At 38.9% G+C, this 24,005-nt stretch overlaps 2 protein-coding genes and 4 long non-coding RNA genes across 7 annotated transcripts; 2 read left to right on the top strand and 4 right to left on the bottom strand.

Moving 5' to 3' along the window:
• Positions 1–401: 401 nt before the first annotated feature.
• Positions 402–2,027, top strand: LOC131995718 (uncharacterized). 2 transcript variants are annotated; one of them, XR_009397570.1, is made up of 2 exons: positions 402–1,008; positions 1,523–2,027. It is a non-coding gene; the product is annotated as an uncharacterized LOC131995718 (long non-coding RNA). The 2 variants fall into 2 exon arrangements; XR_009397571.1 differs by having other exon boundaries at positions 1,408–2,027.
• Positions 2,028–6,009: 3,982 nt separating this feature from the next.
• LOC131995721 (uncharacterized) lies at positions 6,010–6,488 on the bottom strand. Its single transcript, XR_009397574.1, has 2 exons — positions 6,405–6,488; positions 6,010–6,343 (listed from the first exon to the last, which is right to left on the bottom strand). It is a non-coding gene; the product is annotated as an uncharacterized LOC131995721 (long non-coding RNA).
• On the top strand, positions 6,335–7,476 carry LOC131995717 (uncharacterized). The gene is made up of 2 exons (XR_009397569.1): positions 6,335–6,455; positions 6,972–7,476. It is a non-coding gene; the product is annotated as an uncharacterized LOC131995717 (long non-coding RNA).
• A 4,351-nt stretch (positions 7,477–11,827) lies between these two features.
• Positions 11,828–15,548, bottom strand: LOC131996090 (uncharacterized). Its single transcript, XM_059365538.1, has 2 exons — positions 14,777–15,548; positions 11,828–11,832 (listed from the first exon to the last, which is right to left on the bottom strand). Exons 1-2 carry the CDS (start codon positions 15,546–15,548, stop codon positions 11,828–11,830), a joined length of 777 nt encoding a protein of 258 aa, XP_059221521.1.
• A 571-nt stretch (positions 15,549–16,119) lies between these two features.
• Positions 16,120–17,112, bottom strand: LOC131996089 (neurofilament heavy polypeptide-like). The gene has a single exon (XM_059365537.1). The coding sequence runs from the start codon at positions 17,110–17,112 to the stop codon at positions 16,120–16,122; it is 993 nt and encodes a 330-aa protein (XP_059221520.1).
• Positions 17,113–21,882: 4,770 nt separating this feature from the next.
• On the bottom strand, positions 21,883–22,509 carry LOC131995720 (uncharacterized). Its single transcript, XR_009397573.1, has 2 exons — positions 22,278–22,509; positions 21,883–22,216 (listed from the first exon to the last, which is right to left on the bottom strand). It is a non-coding gene; the product is annotated as an uncharacterized LOC131995720 (long non-coding RNA).
• Positions 22,510–24,005: the final 1,496 nt, after the last annotated feature.

Below are 24,005 nucleotides of genomic sequence, written 5' to 3'. Positions count from 1 at the left end.
TGTAATTTTAATTATACAATACAATTTGTTCATTCTTAAATGTCACCCTGTACTGCAGCCATAAAAATTGTCATCGAAAGTTACCAACGTTGGTAACAGCACGCAGGTCATGTTTATTGTGTTCAGCATATGCATAGTGGTCAGCAATTAAATTGGTGAAGCGATCCTATTAACTTTATTACAAAATTTTTAAATTTCAATAAGAATTTATCAGATGTTAAAAAAAATTGCTGTCAAAACTGCCGATAGTAACCGTTATTAAATACAAACGCATTGTTAAGGCTGGTACTATAATCGCTTTCACTTTTTTAAATAATAGATTCTGAAGAAAAATAACTTGCTGATTGCATTCAGAAGGACATTCTTCCATAACTTTTGAAACCATTTTAATAAAAGTATTATGTTATCATTGAAGATTTTGTATTATTTCAAAAAATTAATCGTGAAAAATATGTATTTCCAACTGTGAAAAAGAAACATAGTACCATCCATAACATTTGAATTTCGAAGATTTGCTGCAAATCTCAAATAAGTAGATTTGCTCAAATTGAAACTATATGGGAAAACTCCTTGCCGAACCCGAGATTATTGAAATCTAGTCGACTTTTATTTAGATTCAATCAAAGAAACTTTTGGAATTGTTGCGAAAAACTTTAACAAAATATAATTTTTTTTTAACATAATTACATGAAATAGAGTACCAAACATAGGGTAATTAGAGTTTCGCCGGAGGTGCATATTGCTCTTCAAAATATGGTACCATATTCGCTGTTCGCGATATTTTTCGCCTATTACTTTTTCTAGATAATATATTTTAAAGCAAAAGAAATTGATTGTAAAACATATGATGGGAGTGCTGCCTCTATGTCATTTTAAATATAAATTTTTGAGGTTTTCTAAAATAAGGGAAACAATGTTTCGTGAAAACTTTCCACAGTGAACGATCTTAATACCTACATTTAGGGTAGGTTAAGATTTGTTGCTGCAGAAAATTTGCCGTAACTATGTGTAAGTAAATTAAGATATTTTGTTGAAGTTTTTAACAACTAAAACAGAGTGCCCTGCATATGGCATAACATGGCAGAATTATTTTAAAGGTTGCTCATTTGTACAACAACATCAATCGACATTTTGCCAACACAAACAAATAAATTTGTGTATTTGTGCAAACAAAAATCTGCCATCTCAATACCGTCAAATCTGGCCGGTTGTTAACAGTTGTTCGCCTTGATGCAAATGCAAATTTTGCCGATGAACATTCCGCTAAGGAACAGGGGCAAACTTCGCACATATCGGAGGATAGAGAGCAACTTTATTGCACTGATGATTAGACTATCCACCTAAGAATCATTTTCAATTGGAGTGCATGTGATCAAATCCAATCTTTTGTCTGGCTTTTTTTTTCAGTAACCAATAAAATATCTTCATTTCTTGTGATATTTATTCCCTTGGTCAAATTAGCTCAACTCATTCCCCGTTTGGGAAGAAAAAATAACGTAATTAAAATCCTAATCTATTGTAGCTCGCTGCGGTATGAACTGGAAAAAGGCGCAAAGCACACCATAATTCATATGCCGTCGTAAAATCATCAGTCCAGCCCTCAAGATCTGGAAAAGGCTGCTATCAATTCAAACCTAAAATCGCGGCAGCAACTGCAAACCGAATTAAAAGCGGTAATAAGAAACCGAGCTGAATACCGCAATTCCATTAATTCCTCGCAACAACAAGTGTTACATCAAGCCAACACAACAGTAGAAGAGGCCGCAGCAACAACATCCTAAATTCAATAGAAAAAATCAATGACGACACTATCCACAACAGCAACAAAACTTCAATTTAATCAGATACCCAAATCACAATCCTGGCTTCACTCAACAAGGTTAAGCCAAGCCATCAGTGAACATACAGTTTTTTGAATTTTCGTCATTAAGCTTGTCAAACTTGTCATTCTTTACGTTTTTCTCACTTACTTGCAATGTGCGTTTGTTCATAATCAAATTGAATTAATAAAACACACAAAATTGAAATATTTCAAGCTGAATTTGGAAAAGATATGAAATGAAAAAATAATACGTGGATGTGCAATATGCTGAATTTGGTAAAAAAAGCATGCACCTCTTGCGAATTTTTGGGTGGCAGCCAATGAGGATTTAAAAAGGTGGTCTCACGCGAACAGCTGTTAACAGCCGGCCAGGTTTGACGGTATTAAGATGCCAGATTTTTGTTTGCATTCTCTTTGTTGTCATCATCTTTCCCGCACATTCCCTGCTGATGTACGCACACGTATACACACAACATCGATCAGCTTGATGGCAAGATGGCGGATTGCACCATATGATTTGTGGTTGTTGTACAAATGAGACCACTTTTTATTGTTTTGCATTGGGTTGCAGCCAACACATATATTTCGCCACTGAAAAATAATTGTGTGGAATACAAGATGGCGAAAAATATGGATTTATATTTGTGGCTGATTCTTAATCACTTTTGGCTAATAAAGAACATATGTGCTGTAATTAAGTCTTTTCATTTGCAAACATCTTCATTTCATGCTGCATGGAGCTATTAAAAAATACATTTTCATTCGAAGTTGCAAGAAAAAATTCATCAGTGCCTATTATGTCACCCTGTTACGCAAAGAAAATTTCATTTCAGCTGCATACCTGCAAGTGAAATTTTCTGTAACGGTTACGAAAATTTCGTTTAGGATATGTCAATGCATTTCTTATGGTAACGAAAATTTCGCCGGAGGTGCATACTGCACTTAAGAGAAAAAAATTGTTACTGACATTTGTTAACATTCACAATAGGCAGATTTTGACAATCTTAATAACGTTCATGGGGTCTATCGACTTTATGTTACTGTAAGTGGCTTAACCTTCTATTAGAGAATCCCAATCTCATTCAAAGAAACGTATAATAATGGAAATAAAAATATAAACACACATTTGAAGAAGATAAGTTGTAAAATAATGTTTATTCCAAATAGCACGTTTACATTAAAATTTGTATGATCTGGATTTAACTAAATCTAAAAACAAGTCCTGTCCGTTTACATTGCTTTTTTTGGGGATTTAAGTGACATATACAAGCTTACATGCGTATACATGAATGCGCATATTACACTCATCCATACACAATTATTGAAAACAGTTGCATATTTAGGTACTTTTATCGATTATTCAGCCATGATTTAAAAAAAAAAATCCTGCAAAAATGGGATTAATTTTTGTACGGTAAAACCTAAAAAAAAAACAAAAAATTTAGAATTTAAATCTCGAAAAGGCCATAAATCCGGATTTAGTGGCCAATGTAAAAGTATTTCAAAATTACTTCTACATTTCAATTTACAGCCTTTGCCACTCAAGGTAGTTTCGTTGGGTGTAGATTTTAGTTGTGCTAATGACGCTACCTCTTAATTGTACCATGAGTACATCCACAAACTTTTGGGGTGGATTCTGGTATCACTTTCCTTTCCACTCCTGTTGTTGTAGGAGCCACATATTTGAGTGCGGAGGCAGCGATTCTGTAGTACATTTGTATTTAACATCTTAAAGATCTAAAATCATTTTCTGAATCGATCCGTCATATCGTAATTTTTGTTGCCCACCTATTTTTCATAAAGGCATTTGCATTCATTATCCGTCGAGAGGATATTTTTTTCGACAAGCTAACTTCTGAACCATGGAGCTCTATATCTCTATATAGCTCTATATACGTGTGCGTGAATGAGCAGAGAATATGCGAGAAAGAAGGGAATTCAAACAAAAATCGAACATCTTAATACCGTCAAACTTGGCCGGTTGGTAACAGCTGTTCGCGTGAGGCCACCTTGTTAAATCCGCCTTATATTTAATTATAAGACCCCTGTACAGTTATCAACAATGTTATCAAGAATTGTATTTGAAATTTTATTACAATCTTTTGTCGCTCTGTATAGTTATCAACAACGGTACCAACAAAGCTACCAACTATTGTATTTGTCCTGATGAATGAGTATTGGACATCTCTTTCATGTTCCGTCGAGGCTTTTGTGTACGAAGTCCATTAATGGCCTACAGCCTGGAATTAGTTTACTGATCTCCAGCTTCTAAAGAGAAATTTGAAAACTTTGTTCGGGCACATGTGATACACCAAATTGTAGGTGTTTACTCCCTCCATCGGGTTCCGTCGAGACTTTTGTGTACGAAGTCTATTCCTGGCCTCGAGGCTGGAATTAGTTTACTGACCACTAGTTTCTAGCGAGAAATCTAGAAACTTTGATACACCAATTTGTATTACACTCTTTCATGTTCCGTCGAGACTTTTGTGTACGAAGTCCATTCCTGGCCTACAGCCTGGAATTAATTTACTGACCACCAGTTTCTAGAGAGAAATCTGGAAAGTTTGTTCGGGATACAGCGAGCCCCGGACACATGTGATACATCAAATTGTAGGTATTGCACCCCTCTGTCATGTTCCGTCTAGACTTTTGTGTACGAAGCCCATTCCTGGCCTCCAGCCTGGAATTAGTTTACTGACCTCCAGTTTCTAAAGAGAAATCTGTACTTCTCTCTTTCATGTTTGGAACAGCGTGTCCTGGTCACATGTAATGCACCAGATTGTGGGTGCTTAGTCCTTCTATCGGATTCCGTTGAGACTTTTGTATACGAAGTCCATTTCTTGCCTCCAGGCTGGAATTAGTTTACTGACCACCTGTTTCTAGAGAGGAATCTGGATACTTTGTTTGGAACACAGCGTGTCCCGGACACATGTGATACAACAAATTGTAGGTATTGGGCCTTTTTATGTTCCGTCGAGACTTTTGTGTACGAAGTCCATTCCTGGTCTACAGACTGCAATTAGTTTACTGACCACTAGTTTCTAGCGAGAAATCTAGAAACTTTGATATACCAAATTGTAATACACCAAATTGTAGGTATTGCACCCCTCTTTCATGTTCCGTCGAGACTTTTGTGTACGAAGTCCATTCCTAGCCTGCAGGCTGGAATTTGTTTACTGATCTCCAGTTTCCAAGGAGAAATCTGAAAATTTTGTTGGGATACTGCGCGTTCCGGGCACATGTGATACACCAAATTATGAGTATTGGAGCTCTCTTTTATGTCCCGTCGAGACTTTTGCGTACTAAGTCCATTCCTGGGCTCCAGGCTGGAATTAATTTACTGACCACCAGTTTCTAGAGAGAAATCTGGAAAGTTTGTTCGAGATACAGCGTGCCCTGGACACATGTGATACTTTAGGTTCCGTTGAGACTTTTGTGCATGAAATCCATTCCTGTATTTAGTTCGCTCGAACAATTGCGAAAATACAGCTTGAATTTCTGATGAGTGAAGTCGAAGATCTCTTCATAATAATTTTTTTGGAATATTTTGAAGCCTTCCTAAAACCTTTTGTAAGAGTTGCGTATTTTATTTATTTATTTTTTTTTTTTTTTCATTTTACAAATGTAATTTTAATTATACAATACAATTTGTTCATTCTTAAATGTCACCCTGTACTGCAGCCATAAAAATTGTCATCGAAAGTTACCAACGTTGGTAACAGCACGCAGGTCATGTTTATTGTGTTCAGCATATGCATAGTGTTCAGCAATTAAATTGGTGAAGCGATCCTATTAACTTTATTACAAAATTTTTAAATTTCAATAAGAATTTATCAGATGTTGAAAAAAAAATTGCTGTCAAAACTGCCGATAGTAACCGTTATTAAATACAAACGCATTGTTAAGGCTGGTACTATAATCGCTTTCACTTTTTTAAATAATAGATTCTGAAGAAAAATAACTTGCTGATTGCATTCAGAAGGACATTCTTCCATAACTTTTGAAACCATTTTAATAAAAGTATTATGTTATCATTGAAGATTTTGTATTATTTCAAAAAATTAATCGTGAAAAATATGTATTTCCAACTGTGAAAAAGAAACATAGTACCATCCATAACATTTGAATTTCGAAGATTTGCTGCAAATCTCAAATAAGTAGATTTGCTCAAATTGAAACTATATGGGAAAACTCCTTGCCGAACCCGAGATTATTGAAATCTAGTCGACTTTTATTTAGATTCAATCAAAGAAACTTTTGGAATTGTTGCGAAAAACTTTAACAAAATATAATTTTTTTTTAACATAATTACATGAAATAGAGTACCAAACATAGGGTAATTAGAGTTTCGCCGGAGGTGCATATTGCTCTTCAAAATATGGTACCATATTCGCTGTTCGCGATATTTTTCGCCTATTACTTTTTCTAGATAATATATTTTAAAGCAAAAGAAATTGATTGTAAAACATATGATGGGAGTGCTGCCTCTATGTCATTTTAAATATAAATTTTTGAGGTTTTCTAAAATAAGGGAAACAATGTTTCGTGAAAACTTTCCACAGTGAACGATCTTAATACCTACCTTTAGGGTAGGTTAGGATTTGTTGCTGCAGAAAATTTGCCGTAACTATGTGTAAGTAAATTAAGATATTTTGTTGAAGTTTTTAACAACTAAAACAGAGTGCTCTGCATATGGCATAACATGGCAGAATTATTTTAAAGGTTGCTCATTTGTACAACAACATCAATCGACATTTTGCCAACACAAACAAATAAATTTGTGTATTTGTGCAAACAAAAATCTGCCATCTCAATACCGTCAAATCTGGCCGGTTGTTATTAGTTGTTGGCCTTGATGCAAATGCAAATTTTGCCGATGAACATTCCGCTAAGGAACAGGGGCAAACTTCGCACATATCGGAGGATAGAGAGCAACTTTATTGCACTGATGATTAGACTATCCACCTAAGAATCGTTTTCAATTGGAGTGCATGTGATCAAATCCAATCTTTTGTCTGGCATTTTTTTTTTCAGTAACCAATAAAATATCTTCATTTCTTGTGATATTTATTCCCTTGGTCAAATTAGCTCAACTCATTCCCCGTTTGGGAAGAAAAAATAACGTAATTAAAATCCTAATCTATTGTAGCTCGCTGCGGTATGAACTGGAAAAAGGCGCAAAGCACACCATAATTCATATGCCGTCGTAAAATCATCAATCCAGCCCTCAAGATCTGGAATAGGCTGCTATCAATTCAAACCTAAAATCGCGGCAGCAACTGCAAACCGAATTAAAAGCGGTAATAAGAAACCGAGCTGAATACCGCAATTCCATTAATTCCTCGCAACAACAAGTGTTACATCAAGCCAACACAACAGTAGAAGAGGCCGCAGCAACAACATCCTAAATTCAATAGAAAAAATCAATGACGACACTATCCACAACAGCAACAAAACTTCAAATTAATCAGATACCCAAATCACAATTCTGGCTTCACTCAACAAGGTTAAGCCAAGCCATCAGTGAACATACAGTTTTTTGAATTTTCGTCATTAAGCTTGTCAAACTTGTCATTCTTTACGTTTTTCTCACTTACTTGCAATGTGCGTTTGTTCATAATCAAATTGAATTAATAAAACACACAAAATTGAAATATTTCAAGCTGAATTTGAAAAAGATATGAAATGAAAAAATAATACGTGGATGTGCAATATACTGAATTTGGTAAAAAAAGCATGCACCTCTTTCGAATTTTTGGGTGGCAGCCAATGAGGATTTAAAAAGGTGGTCTCACGCGAACAGCTGTTAACAGCCGGCCAGGTTTGACGGTATTAAGATGCCAGATTTTTGTTTGCATTCTCTTTGTTGTCATCATCTTTCCCGCACATTCCCTGCTGATGTACGCACACGTATACACACAACATCGATCAGCTTGATGGCAAGATGGCGGATTGCACCATATGATTTGTGGTTGTTGTACAAATGAGACCACTTTTTATTGTTTTGCATTGGGTTGCAGCCAACACATATATTTCGCCACTGAAAAATAATTGTGTGGAATACAAGATGGCGAAAAATATGGATTTATATTTGTGGCTGATTCTTAATCACTTTTGGCTAATAAAGTACATATGCGCTGTAATTAAGTCTTTTTATTTGCAAACATCTTCATTTCATGTTGCATGGAGCTATTAAAAAATACATTTTCATTCGAAGTTGCAAGAAAAAATTCATCAGTGCCTATTATGTCACCCTGTTACGCAAAGAAAATTTCATTTCAGCTGCATACCTGCAAGTAAAACTTTCTGTAACGGTTACGAAAATTTCGTTTAGGATATGTCAATGCATTTCTTATGGTAACGAAAATTTCGCCGGAGGTGCATACTGCACTTAAGAGAAAAAAATTGTTACTGACATTTGTTAACATTCACAATAGGCAGATTTTGACAATCTTAATAACGTTCATGGGGCCTATCGACTTTATGTTACTGTAAGTGGCTTAACCTTCTATTAGAGAATCCCAATCTCATTCAAGGAAACGTACAAAAACTGGACTTTACACCTGTAATGGTACCTCCACCTGAAGAAAATTAAAATAATTTTCTTATTTTTATGATTTTTTGCATATGATTACTTTATATATAATATATTAGCAGCTGGACGGAATTTCTCGTTTATTTTTATTTAAATTTCAATAAATCACTTTAAAAATGGTTTGAAGACCTTCTATTTTTAATGAGTATATATTAAGCTGAGTATTCTGTTCAGCCTTTCAAGCAGAATGCTGTCAAACTCCATATAAAAAATCGTCGGCGAGTACTCTGTTTATAGAGAGGAAAATGGTAACAAACTTTTACAGTAGCAGCACTTGAAACTATTGCCGGCATAATTTTTGTTTGTTTTATTGGTTTGAATGGTTTGTTTTTTTTATTTATTTGAAAAAAGATATATAAAATAGAGAAAACAATAAGTGCAGATAATGAAACGTGTTTTGGTACGAAAACAAAAACATTTGATTGCTGTCAAATTCCACTCGCGAAACAATTAAAAAGTTCAGCGGCTATTCCGAATGCAGAATAGAATACCAACCCTTAAGATCCACTTACAAGGTGTTGTCAACAGCTGAGTACAATTTTTTATTAAATTTGTTTTGATTTCGCAGTAAATCTAAATGTCAAAGCTTGATAACACAGCGGTGATTTTTTTCTCAGATCATTAAAGATATTCCATTTGATCCGATATTCCACACAAAAGCAACAAAACAATTTTATAATAATGGAAATAAAAATATAAACACACATTTGAAGAAGATAAGTTGTAAAATAATGTTTATTTCAAATTTTTATGATCTGGATTTAACTAAATCTAAAAACAAGTCCTGTCCGTTTACATTGCTTTTTTTGGGGATTTAAGTGACATATACAAGCTTACATGCGTATACATGAATGCGCATATTACACTCATCCATACACAATTATTGAAAACAGTTGCATATTTAGGTACTTTTATCGATTATTCAGCCATGATTTAAAAAAAAATCCTGCAAAAATGGGTTTAATTTTTGTACGGTAAAACCTAAAAAAAAAAAAACAAAAAATGTAGAATTTAAATCTCGAAAAGGCCATAAATCCGGATTTAGTGGCCAATGTAAAAGTATTTCAAAATTACTTCTACATTTCAATTTACAGCCTTTGCCACTCAAGGTAGTTTCGTTGGGTGTAGATTTTAGTTGTGCTAATGACGCTACCTCTTAATTGTACCATGAGTACATCCACAAACTTTTGGGGTGGATTCTGGTATCACTTTCCTTTCCACTCCTGTTGTTGTAGGAGCCACATATGTATTTGAGTGCGGAGGCAGCGATTCTGTAGTACATTTGTATTTAACATCTTAAAGATCTAAAATCATTTTCTGAATCGATCCGTCATATCGTAATTTTTGTTGCCCACCTATTTTTCATAAAGGCATTTGCATTCATTATCCGTCGAGAGGATATTTTTTTCGACAAGCTGACTTCTGAACCATGGAGCTCTATATCTCTATATAGCTCTATATACGTGTGCGTGAATGAGCAGAGAATATGCGAGAAAAAAGGGAATTCAAACAAAAATCTAACATCTTAATACCGTCAAACTTGGCCGGTTGGTAACAGCTGTTCGCGTGAGGCCACCTTGTTAAATCCGCCTTATATTTAATTATAAGACCCCTGTACAGTTATCAACAATGTTATCAAGAATTGTATTTGAAATTTTATTACAATCTTTTGTCGCTCTGTATAGTTATCAACAACGGTACCAACAAAGCTACCAACTATTGTATTTGTCCTGATGAATGAGTATTGAACATCTCTTTCATGTTCCGTCGAGGCTTTTGTGTACGAAGTCCATTAATGGCCTACAGCCTGGAATTAGTTTACTGATCTCCAGCTTCTAAAGAGAAATTTGAAAACTTTGTTCGGGCACATGCACTTTGCATGTCCCGGGCACATGTGATACACCAAATTGTAGGTGTTTACTCCCTCCATCGGGTTCCGTCGAGACTTTTGTGTACGAAGTCTATTCCTGGCCTCGAGGCTGGAATTAGTTTACTGACCACTAGTTTCTAGCGAGAAATCTAGAAACTTTGATACACCAATCTGTATTACACTCTTTCATGTTCCGTCGAGACTTTTGTGTACGAAGTCCATTCCTGGCCTACAGCCTGGAATTAATTTACTGACCACCAGTTTCTAGAGAGAAATCTGGAAAGTTTGTTCGGGATACAGCGAGCCCCGGACACATGTGATACATCAAATTGTAGGTATTGCACCCCTCTGTCATGTTCCATGGCACAAAAATTTTATCTGTATGAAGTTGGAGAGCTCCGTGGCGCAGAAGTTAGCTTGTCGAAAAATATCCTCCCGACGGATAATGAATGCAAATGTTTTTATGAGAATAGCTGGGCAACCAAAAAGGACGACATGGCTCGATTTATTCAGAAAATGATTCAAATATGTGGCTCCAACAACAACAGGATTGGAAAGGAAAGTGATACCAGAATCCACCCCAAAAGTTTTTATAAATGCTCATGGTACAATTAAGAGAAATAGCCAATGGAACATCTTTTAAAGATGTGAAAAAAATCATTGCTGTGTTATCAAGCTTTTGACATTTAAATTTACTGCGATATCAAAACAGCAAAATTAAAGTCTCCACATTCCAAATTGCGATGTAGATTTAAATTCAAGGCTGAAACTAACATGCTATGAACTGTAGGCCCGACAGACGGGAGGATAGAGAGCAACTTTATTGCACTGATGATTAGACTATCCACCTAAGAATCGTTTTCAATTGGAGTGCATGTGATCAAATCCAATCTTTTGTCTGGCTTTTTTTTTTCAGTAACCAATAAAATATCTTCATTTCTTGTGATATTTATTCCCTTGGTCAAATTAGCTCAACTCATTCCCCGTTTGGGAAGAAAAAATAACGTAATTAAAATCCTAATCTATTGTAGCTCGCTGCGGTATGAACTGGAAAAAGGCGCAAAGCACACCATAATTCATATGCCGTCGTAAAATTATCAGTCCAGCCCTCAAGATCTGGAATAGGCTGCTATCAATTCAAACCTAAAATCGCGGCAGCAACTGCAAACCGAATTAAAAGCGGTAATAAGAAACCGAGCTGAATACCGCAATTCCATTAATTCCTCGCAACAACAAGTGTTACATCAAGCCAACACAACAGTAGAAGAGGCCGCAGCAACAACATCCTAAATTCAATAGAAAAAATCAATGACGACACTATCCACAACAGCAACAAAACTTCAATTTAATCAGATACCCAAATCACAATCCTGGCTTCACTCAACAAGGTTAAGCCAAGCCATCAGTGAACATACAGTTTTTTGAATTTTCGTCATTAAGCTTGTCAAACTTGTAATTCTTTACGTTTTTCTCACTTACTTGCAATGTGCGTTTGTTCATAATCAAATTGAATTAATAAAACACACAAAATTGAAATATTTCAAGCTGAATTTGGAAAAGATATGAAATGAAAAAATAATACGTGGATGTGCAATATGCTGAATTTAGTAAAAAAAAAGCATGCACCTCTTGCGAATTTTTGGGTGTCAACCAATGAGGATTTAAAAAGGTGGTCTCACGCGAACAGCTGTTAACAGCCGGCCAGGTTTGACGGTATTAAGATGCCAGATTTTTGTTTGCATTCTCTTTGTTGTCATCATCTTTCCCGCACATTCCCTGCTGATGTACGCACACGTATACACACAACATCGATCAGCTTGATGGCAAGATGGCGGATTGCACCATATGATTTGTGGTTGTTGTACAAATGAGACCACTTTTTATTGTTTTGCATTGGGTTGCAGCCAACACATATATTTCGCCACTGAAAAATAATTGTGTGGAATACAAGATGGCGAAAAATATGGATTTATATTTGTGGCTGATTCTTAATCACTTTTGGCTAATAAAGTACATATGTGCTGTAATTTTTTTTTTTTTTTTTTTTTTTTTTTTTTTTGCGGGTCAGGATGGGAAAATGCTTTACGCATGTGACGAGTACGTCTCTCGCCTTATGCCGGGCTCCGTAGTCAACGGTACCGGCTAAAAACCCACCCTGTGACACCCCTGGGAGTTAATTCCACCTCGGAACCGCTTTCGCATTACTTCGAGGTGGACCCCATATCTGGTGATTATCCATTTCGTCTTCATTGTGTCTGCGTCCAGACCTCCGCATTTATACTCTACGCCGCTGCGTCCAGGTCAGCTTTCTTCCTGCGCAGTACTTGTTCGGCATATCTCTTCACCGCCTCCCACTTTCTCTCGTCCTCCAGCATTTTTTGGACTATTGTCTCAGGCGTAACGTCGCCAATCGCTGCTTCCAACTCGCTGCGTCTTTCAACTCAGCGCTCGCAGTGGAAAAAAGTGTGCTCCACATCGTCTTCAACTTCAACCTCCTCATAAATACACTTGCTTGAGGAGCATTTGCCCATTTTATGCAGGTATTTCCGGAAGTAACCATGTCCTGTTAACATCTGTGTGACGTAATAGTTGACGTCGCCGTGCTTCCTTTCTTTCCATATCCGTACATCGGGTATTAATCGTCGCGTCCATCTGGCCCGATTTTCGCTAGTCCACCTTTGTTGCCATCTCTCGGTAGTCTCCTCTCGTATGGCCTGTGTATGATCCATTTGGGCCCCGTCCTGTATTCTTTGAGTGTTGGACCTCTCGGTGTAGAGCCTGGCGCGCTGCATGGCCTGCAGGTCTATCGGAACCATTCCGGCTATTACAAGGGCTGCGGGCTCCGACACTGTCCGGTAGGATGATATGACTCTAAGTGCCGCCGTCCTCTGTACCGAGAGCAGGGATTTCGCTCGGTATGCCGTCTGCAGTGTCTGGCCCCATATTTCGCTTCCATAGAGGAGGATGCTATTGCATGTCTCCATTAAGAGTCTGCGCCTGCTTGGGAGAGGCCCACCTATGTTTGCCATCAGTCGACTAAGTTGCGCCGTTATCTTTGAGGCTTTTGTTGTCGCGTGCCGTATTTGCTCTGCGTAGGTCAGCTTTGTATCTAGTCGGATTCCTAGATATTTGATCGATCTCTTGGTCTTCACCAGTATATCGTCTATACGCATATCCACTTCCACTGGGATATTTTTTCTCGTTAGGAGAAGTAGTTCCGTTTTCTGCATCGCAAGTTGTAGGCCATGGGAATCTAGCCAGTCCCTTGCCCTTAGCATCACCTGCCGTAATTTGCGCTCAGCGCCTTCCGTGTCTCTTGCCGTGATGACTGCAGCAATGTCATCAGCATATCCTACTAGAAAGGTTCCGTCTGGCATTTCCATTCGCAGTATTCCATCATAACTGGCATTCCAGAGGTCCGGTCCGAGTATGGAGCCCTGCGCCGCTCCTGATGTGACCTCATATTCACTCGTTCCATCTTGAGAATTATAGATAAGTACCCTGTCACTCAAGTAACTTCTCATTATTCTCATCAGGTACGCCGGGATATTAAAGTCCTCTCTGAGCGATTTGAGGACGTCAGACCATCTAAGGCTGTTGAAAGCGTTCTTCACATCCAGTGTGGCCAAGAGGACAATTGGCCTGGAGTAGTGGTTCCTTTGCCTAGCCACCTCTACTATCTCCACCACATCTCTGAGGGCTCCGATCGTGGACATTCCTGCCCGGAAGCCATGTTGTCTCATTGAGAGTCCACCTCCCTCGATGATGGCGTCCTGGAGCCGTGGCTTCAGTAGTCTCTCCAAAAGCTTGCCGGCCGTATCCAGCATACATAGTGGTCTGTATGTGGATGGGGATATTGGATCACCTTTGCCTTTGCTTATGAGCACCAGCTTTTGTCGCTTCCATACTTCCGGAAAAACACCTGCCATTAGACACCGATTAAACATTTCAAGAAGAAATTCGGGTCTATTCTCGGCTATCAGCCTGATTACCTCGGACGGTATTCCGTCGGGGCCGGGGGCTTTTCTGCTCTGGAGGCTGCGGGCTGCATTCTTTAGCTCCTCTATCGTGAACGGGTTTATGTTTTTCGTTGGCTCTTCATTAACTTCGTCTTCTATACGGTCGTGTCGGGGAAAGAGTGTATGGACTATATTCTCCATTGTTCTCCCGTCCATCACCGCTGTTGGGCTCCGTGTGCCGAGCTTCTCCATCACAATTTTGTATCCGAGGCCCCAAGGATTTCGGTTAATATCTTCTCTTAGTTCCTCCCACTTTTCTTTCTTGCTCCTTTCTATTTCGGCAGCGAGTATCTTTTTTGCCTCCTTGTAAAGAGCGTGTTCTGTCTCAGCCGTGCCCCTGCGACGAGCTCTCGTGTATCTGCGTCTTAGTTTGATGCAGTTGCTTCGTTGCTCAGCTATGGCATCATTCCACCAGTGCACTGCGATTTTATTTCCCCTCGGCCTTTTGAGTTTTGGCATGGATTTCTTACATCCGTACTCTATGATTTCCATCACCCGTTCCACTGTCGACGGAACGTCTAGCTCATCCAGCTCTGACCACACGGCTTGCCGGTCGATTTCCGCCAGGAGTTTTGAGGAGTCGAGCTTGCTCACGTTCCACTTTCGTGTACTGGTGCTCCTTTCCTCGTTAACTGTGTTCCCTCCAGTATTGAAGGAGAACATAATGTACTGGTGATCGCTTGCCGTGTAAGTTTCCAGTACGCTCCACTCTGTTATTTTTCCGATGATTTCCTCGGACGCAAGGGTGATGTCCGGTATAGTGCCTTCGCAGCCGGGTCGCCTAAAGGTTGGCACGTCTCCAGTGTTTACAACGAGTAAACCGGTTCTTGCGGCCATGTCTAGAACTCGTCTCCCTCTTGGGTTGGTTGTTGGCATGCCCCATTCCATCGCTCGAGAGTTGAAATCGCCAGCTACTACGTGATGGCCGTCTAATCCACGCATTGTGTCCTCGATCTCATCGAGTTTTGCCTCGTAGGCGTCGATGCTGTCACTAGGAGTGAGGTAGCAGCTAAACAGCGTAAAGTGGTTTAACTGCACCCAGACGTAACCGTCTCCACTTCCGCTCTTTACTGGTGAGATGCCATTGCGGTATGGGATCCAGATAGCAGCTGTTTTTGTGGGATCCTCCAGCCAGGACCCTTGATCTCTCCTTCCATATTGCTCGCTTATAATCACGATGTCAGCACGTTGTTCTGCGACTATCTGTGATAGGAGATCATGTGCGACTTTACACCTGTGCATGTTGGCCTGCAGTATTCTCAGCATGCCTGCTGTTTGCCTCCTTTACATCTCTCTGACCCAGGAAGATGATCCGTCGGGCCTTTTCCCCTCTGCGAGCAAATACAGCATTTCCGAGGGTTATGGCACTCCTTCATCTTGTGCCCACTCTCGCCGCATCTAATGCATAGTCCCATTCCTTTCCTGTCGGGTCCCTTGCACTCCCACTGTAGGTGGCCGGCTCCAAAACATCTGAAGCAGCGCTTTCTTTCATCCCGATAGTTTAGCCGACAATTCGTCATTCCTATCAGGAGCCTGCTGGTCTTCAACAAAATATTGACGCAGCTAGTTGGCAGAGAAACGAAGGCCCTCCTCTGCTCCTTCGAATTAAGTGCTGTCAGCTGCACAGTCACTTCTCCAGCTGTCGTTCCCGTTGCCTTGATCACTGCTTCAGTGATCTCGTCGGCGGTCGAGAGGGAGTCCAAGTCACGGATCTCAATTGTCGCCTTCGGTTTCATGTCCTGCACGACTGCAGCCTCCTTAAGGACGCCTTTGAGGGACTCGCAGAACACCTCCTTGTTTCCTCCTCTGCCCATCACGAGAAGAACTGCACCCGTTCTCGTTTTCTGGACGAGCGGATGGCGACCTCGGCTTCCTCCGGTTTCGCGTTTCGCCTGAGGTCCCTGAGCACGTCCGCGTAACTATGCCCCTCCTTCGGCTTGATTAACACGGCCTCTGGTCGCTGCCTGGGTTTCCGTGGTCTCCGAGCGCGCGGTTTTCGCCGCGGGTTCCTCCTTGACGTTCTTGCCTCTTCTTCGGGCTTCTTCTTCTCAGCCTCTTTGTCGGGCTTCCTCTTTCCGGCTGTTTTCGCCGGTGGTCTCACCTCTACAGCTTTATCCTTCTTCTTTTTGCCAGGATTTTCTTCGACTGGACTCGGCGCGCTCCTCTTGTTTTGCGCCGTAGAAGGCGTCGACATGTTGGTTGATGTCGTGGGAGTCTCCGCTATTATTGGCCTGCTTTGCTGTTTCTGCTTCTCCGCGGCCTTCCAGTTTTTGCGGTAGCTCCCAATAATGTCCAAGATTTCCTCTATCTCAGACACACCATTTTGGACATCCCTGCTAATGTTCTTCTGCCTTCCTATAACTAGTCGCATCTGGCGAAGGACTTTCTTGCACTTTTCAAGCGCCTCCTCCTCCGAAAGTCGCATCTTCAAGATGAACTCTTGTCTAGGAGAACTGGTGCTGTTCTCGCATGTCTCCGCGTTGTTCTCCGCTGGGGTACAGTCTAACGCTATACTTCTTACCTCCTTCTCTTTCTCGACACTGGGCCCGGAGGCTAGTGGAGAATTTACCGGTGATCGGTGTACTTTCGATCTTCTTCCAAAGATCGATTCCATCTCCTCTGCTGCTATGTTAATGGGTGTTTCCATTTTAATCGGGTCCCCACTTAGAGCCGTTGTCTGTGTCCGATAATGTAGTCGCCCTTTCGCAGAGCGATGACCCCGAGGGTCCCTTTGCAAGCAGTGAGGTCCTCGCGAGGGTTGACGCAAGACCTTATGAGTACTTGCGTTCAGAGCCAGGTCGGGCATTAATCTGGATATCGTATCAACAGAACCTACATTACCAACTTAATGGTTACGAGGCACAGATCGTTCCCTAAGGCCTGCCAGGGGTTTAACGGGACGGAGGCAGCGGTGGCATTAGCCTGAAAGCCATTTCGAGAGGGATGTCACTCCCTCCTACTCAGGTAACAGAATACCACAGCCGTCAGCTCGTAGCATCAATCCAAATCGGTTATCAAAATCATGTTCCAGTGTACGCGCCAGGGTCAAAGTCCCCTTGATTGGGGAATCCACGGGGGCATCACTCCCCAGACTGCATCTATCTGTAGAGCACCCCTGTGGGTGGATACTTAGTCAACTGGCGGCATCCATTCGCCATGTCGCGAAGACGTCGTTGGCTATAAATGCCTTTTTGTAGCATGTCCTCGGTCTTCACCGCTCGTGGTCGGGGGCTGCTTATTTTTCACAGCTAACCTTTAGGTCGTTCAGCCATCCGCCACCTGCTGACCCCGATAGTAGCCTGAGCTCGGCCCTACCATATGTGCTGTAATTAAGTCTTTTTATTTGCAAACATCTTCATTTCATGTTGCATGGAGCTATTAAAAAATACATTTTCATTCGAAGTTGCAAGAAAAAATTCATCAGTGCCTATTATGTCACCCTGTTACGCAAAGAAAATTTCATTTCAGCTGCATACCTGCAAGTGAAATTTTCTGTAACGGTTACGAAAATTTCGTTTAGGATATGTCAATGCATTTCTTATGGTAACGAAAATTTCGCCGGAGGTGCATACTGCACTTAAGAGAAAAAAATTGTTACTGACATTTGTTAACATTCACAATAGGCAGATTTTGACAATCTTAATAACGTTCATGGGGCCTATCGACTTTATGTTACTGTAAGTGGCTTAACCTTCTATTAGAGAATCCCAATCTCATTCAAAGAAACGTATAAAAACTGGACTTTACACCTGTAATGGTACCTCCACCTGAAGAAAATTAAAATAATTTTCTTATTTTTATGATTTTTTTGCATATGATTACTTTATATATAATATATTAGCAGCTGGACGGAATTTCTGGTTTATTTTTATTTAAATTTCAATAAATCACTTTAAAAATGGTTTGAAGACCTTCTATTTTTAATGAGTATATATTAAGCTGAGTATTCTGTTCAGCCTTTCAAGCAGAATGCTGTCAAACTCCATATAAAAAAATCGTCGGCGAGTACTCTGTTTATAGAGAGGAAAATGGTAACAAACTTTTACAGTAGCAGCACTTGAAACTATTGCCGGCATAATTTTTGTTTGTTTTACTGGTTTGAATGGTTTGTTTTTTTTTTTATTTATTTGAAAAAAGATATATAAAATAGAGAAAACAATAAGTGCAGATAATGAAACGTGTTTTGGTACGAAAACAAAAACATTTGATTGCTGTCAAATTCCACTCGCGAAACAATTAAAAATTTCAGCGGCTATTCCGAATGCAGAATAGAATACCAACCCTTAAGATCCACTTACAAGGTGAAGTCAACAGCTGAGTACAATTTTTTATTAAATTTGTTTTGATTTCGCAGTAAATCTAAATGTCAAAGCTTGATAACACAGCTGTGATTTTTTTCTCAGATCATTAAAGATATTCCATTTGATCCGATATTCCACACAAAAGCAACAAAACAATTTTATAATAATGGAAATAAAAATATAAACACACATTTGAAGAAGATAAGTTGTAAAATAATGTTTATTTCAAATAGCACGTTTACATTAAAATTTGTATGATCTGGATTTAACTAAATCTAAAAACAAGTCCTGTCCGTTTACATTGCTTTTTTTGGGGATTTAAGTGACATATACAAGCTTACATGCGTATACATGAATGCGCATATTACACTCATCCATACACAATTATTGAAAACAGTTGCATATTTAGGTACTTTTATCGATTATTCAGCCATGATTTAAAAAAAAAATCCTGCAAAAATGGGATTAATTTTTGTACGGTAAAACCTAAAAAAAAAAACAAAAAATTTAGAATTTAAATCTCGAAAAGGCCATAAATCCGGATTTAGTGGCCAATGTAAAAGTATTTCAAAATTACTTCTACATTTCAATTTACAGCCTTTGCCACTCAAGGTAGTTTCGTTGGGTGTAGATTTTAGTTGTGCTAATGATGCTACCTCTTAATTGTACCATGAGTACATCCACAAACTTTTGGGGTGGATTCTGGTATCACTTTCCTTTCCACTCCTGTTGTTGTAGGAGCCACATATTTGAGTGCGGAGGCAGCGATTCTGTAGTACATTTGTATTTAACATCTTAAAGATCTAAAATCATTTTCTGAATCGATCCGTCATATCGTAATTTTTGTTGCCCACCTATTTTTCATAAAGGCATTTGCATTCATTATCCGTCGAGAGGATATTTTTTTCGACAAGCTGACTTCTGAACCATGGAGCTCTATATCTCTATATAGCTCTATATACGTGTGCGTGAATGAGCAGAGAATATGCGAGAAAGAAGGGAATTCAAACAAAAATCTAACATCTTAATACCGTCAAACTTGGCCGGTTGGTAACAGCTGCTCGCGTGAGGCCACCTTGTTAAATCCGCCTTATATTTAATTATAAGACCCCTGTACAGTTATCAACAATGTTATCAAGAATTGTATTTGAAATTTTAGTACAATCTTTTGTCGCTCTGTATAGTTATCAACAACGGTACCAACAAAGCTACCAACTATTGTATTTGTCCTGATGAATGAGTATTGGACATCTCTTTCATGTTCCGTCGAGGCTTTTGTGTACGAAGTCCATTAATGGCCTACAGCCTGGAATTAGTTTACTGATCTCCAGCTTCTAAAGAGAAATTTGAAAACTTTGTTCGGGCACATGCACTTTGCATGTCCCGGGCACATGTGATACACCAAATTGTAGGTGTTTACTCCCTCCATCGGGTTCCGTCGAGACTTTTGTGTACGAAGTCTATTCCTGGCCTCGAGACTGGAATTAGTTTACTGACCACTAGTTTCTAGCGAGAAATCTAGAAACTTTGATACACCAATTTGTATTACACTCTTTCATGTTCCGTCGAGACTTTTGTGTACGAAGTCCATTCCTGGCCTACAGCCTGGAATTAATTTACTGACCACCAGTTTCTAGAGAGAAATCTGGAAAGTTTGTTCGGGATACAGCGAGCCCCGGACACATGTGATACATCAAATTGTAGGTATTGCATCCCTCTGTCATATTCCGTCTAGACTTTTGTGAACGAAGCCCATTCCTGGCCTCCAGCCTGGAATTAGTTTACTGACCTCCAGTTTCTAAAGAGAAATCTGTACTTCTCTCTTTCATGTTTGGAACAGCGTGTCCTGGTCACATGTAATGCACCAGATTGTGGGTGCTTAGTCCTTCTATCGGATTCCGTTGAGACTTTTGTATACGAAGTCCATTCCTTGCCTCCAGGCTGGAATTAGTTTACTGACCACCTGTTTCTAGAGAGGAATCTGGAAACTTTGTTTGGAACACAGCGTGTCCCGGACACATGTGATACAACAAATTGTAGGTATTGGGCCTTTTTATGTTCCGTCGAGACTTTTGTGTACGAAGTCCATTCCTGGTCTACAGACTGCAATTAGTTTACTGGCCACTAGTTTCTAGCGAGAAATCTAGAAACTTTGATATACCAAATTGTAATACACCAAATTGTAGGTATTGCACCCCTCTTTCATGTTCCGTCGAGACTTTTGTGTACGAAGTCCATTCCTAGCCTGCAGGCTGGAATTTGTTTACTGATCTCCAGTTTCCAAGGAGAAATCTGAAAATTTTGTTGGGATACTGCGCGTTCCGGGCACATGTGATACACCAAATTATGAGTATTGGAGCTCTCTTTTATGTCCCGTCGAGACTTTTGCGTACTAAGTCCATTCCTGGGCTCCAGGCTGGAATTAATTTACTGACCACCAGTTTCTAGAGAGAAATCTGGAAAGTTTGTTCGAGATACAGCGTGCCCTGGACACATGTCATACTTTAGGTTCCGTTGAGACTTTTGTGCATGAAATCCATTCCTGTATTTAGTTCGCTCGAACAATTGCGAAAATACACCTTGAATTTCTGATGAGTGAAGTCGAAGATCTCTTCATAATAATTTTTTTGGAATATTTTGAAGCCTTCCTAATACCTTTTGTAAGAATTGCGTATTTTATTTATTTATTTTTTTTTTTTTTCATTTTACAAATGTAATTATAATTATACAATACAATTTGTTCATTCTTAAATGTCACCCTGTACTGCAGCCATAAAAATTGTCATCGAAAGTTACCAACGTTGGTAACAGCACGCAGGTCATGTTTATTGTGTTCAGCATATGCATAGTGTTCAGCAATTAAATTGGTGAAGCGATCCTATTAACTTTATTACAAAATTTTTAAATTTCAATAAGAATTTATCAGATGTTAAAAAAAAATTGCTGTCAAAACTGCCGATAGTAACCGTTATTAAATACAAACGCATTGTTAAGGCTGGTACTATAATCGCTTTCACTTTTTTAAATAATAGATTCTGAAGAAAAATAACTTGCTGATTGCATTCAGAAGGACATTCTTCCATAACTTTTGAAACCATTTTAATAAAAGTATTATGTTATCATTGAAGATTTTGTATTATTTCAAAAAATTAATCGTGAAAAATATGTATTTCCAACTGTGAAAAAGAAACATAGTACCATCCATAACATTTGAATTTCGAAGATTTGCTGCAAATCTCAAATAAGTAGATTTGCTCAAATTGAAACTATATGGGAAAACTCCTTGCCGAACCCGAGATTATTGAAATCTAGTCGACTTTTATTTAGATTCAATCAAAGAAACTTTTGGAATTGTTGCGAAAAACTTTAACAAAATATAATTTTTTTTTAACATAATTACATGAAATAGAGTACCAAACATAGGGTAATTAGAGTTTCGCCGGAGGTGCATATTGCTCTTCAAAATATGGTACCATATTCGCTGTTCGCGATATTTTTCGCCTATTACTTTTTCTAGATAATATATTTTAAAGCAAAAGAAATTGATTGTAAAACATATGATGGGAGTGCTGCCTCTATGTCATTTTAAATATAAATTTTTGAGGTTTTCTAAAATAAGGGAAACAATGTTTCGTGAAAACTTTCCACAGTGAACAATCTTAATACCTACCTTTAGGGTAGGTTAGGATTTGTTGCTGCAGAAAATTTGCCGTAACTATGTGTAAGTAAATTAAGATATTTTGTTGAAGTTTTTAACAACTAAAACAGAGTGCCCTGCATATGGCATAACATGGCAGAATTATTTTAAAGGTTGCTCATTTGTACAACAACATCAATCGACATTTTGCCAACACAAACAAATAAATTTGTGTATTTGTGCAAACAAAAATCTGCCATCTCAATACCGTCAAATCTGGCCGGTTGTTATTAGTTGTTGGCCTTGATGCAAATGCAAATTTTGCCGATGAACATTCCGCTAAGGAACAGGGGCAAACTTCGCACATATCGGAGGATAGAGAGCAACTTTATTGCACTGATGATTAGACTATCCACCTAAGAATCGTTTTCAATTGGAGTGCATGTGATCAAATCCAATCTTTTGTCTGGCATTTTTTTTTTTCAGTAACCAATAAAATATCTTCATTTCTTGTGATATTTATTCCCTTGGTCAAATTAGCTCAACTCATTCCCCGTTTGGGAAGAAAAAATAACGTAATTAAAATCCTAATCTATTGTAGCTCGCTGCGGTATGAACTGGAAAAAGGCGCAAAGCACACCATAATTCATATGCCGTCGTAAAATCATCAATCCAGCCCTCAAGATCTGGAATAGGCTGCTATCAATTCAAACCTAAAATCGCGGCAGCAACTGCAAACCGAATTAAAAGCGGTAATAAGAAACCGAGCTGAATACCGCAATTCCATTAATTTGTGACGGCCGCCAAGAACCGATAGTTAGGCTGGTTGAATACACATACATTATGCCCTGCACAAGACTGACATCTAGGATATCATCGAATTTGGGAGGCCATTAACGAATGTCAGTTGATGGACTACGCTTGTTGCCAACATTTTCTTGGATTTCAGATTTCAATTTATTTATTTTTATTTCTTGAGTTGAGATCAGCATTGGTCCTGGATCAAGGCGTGATCGTTGTATGTGATTGCACAATCACAGATACCGACTATTTTAGACTGATTCTTTTGAGCACAGGGTTGCATGAGATTTGTCTAGGACTCCGGAGTCAGAACCTTGTTGTACTTGTTTAACGTTTAGAAGTATGTGTGACTTTCAACGTCATCTTTCAAGGGCAAAGTGCCATGCTACCAAGTTGGTTAGGTGAGAATGGAGCACATGTCATTATTAAGTCATACATAGTGCGGTGCAGTCTTTTGTGATCTCTGAGAAGTTGGTGTCAGATAATTTTTATTATTGAGTATTATAACTCTTCAGTGAGTGAATCAATTTTTTTGTGTGATTACAACGAATTTGAAAAGGTAGCTATATTACAACGTTTTAGCATATAATTTGGTGTAATAATTTCGTATCTCAGGATCAAATAAATCGTGTCTGAATTTCGGTTGTGAGACATAACCCCCAAACCCTGGCATTCCGCAGGGAGAGATTATCAGTACCTATTTCATTTAATACCTCGGGTAAGATTTGAACCACTAATTTCTCTTTTGTTAAATAAATTTACGTGGACTGGAATACTTTCACCATGTAGGGTATTGTGGTTTTGCCGATATATTGGACCAACAAATCGTGGAGTGCTGTGTGTACGACCACTGGCTCCATCTGCCACATATCCCGAGGACTCTTTTTATTCACCACACTTATGGAACCTGAAATAGTGAGTACAAAAACCATGTAGGTTATGACTATATTGTGAATGAAC

Source organism: Stomoxys calcitrans, chromosome 3, assembly GCF_963082655.1.
Source record: "Stomoxys calcitrans chromosome 3, idStoCalc2.1, whole genome shotgun sequence".
Lineage (NCBI taxonomy): Eukaryota > Metazoa > Arthropoda > Insecta > Diptera > Muscidae > Stomoxys > Stomoxys calcitrans.
The sequence above is the reverse complement of the archived record's forward strand: the minus strand, read 5'-3'. Positions and strand labels throughout refer to the sequence as shown.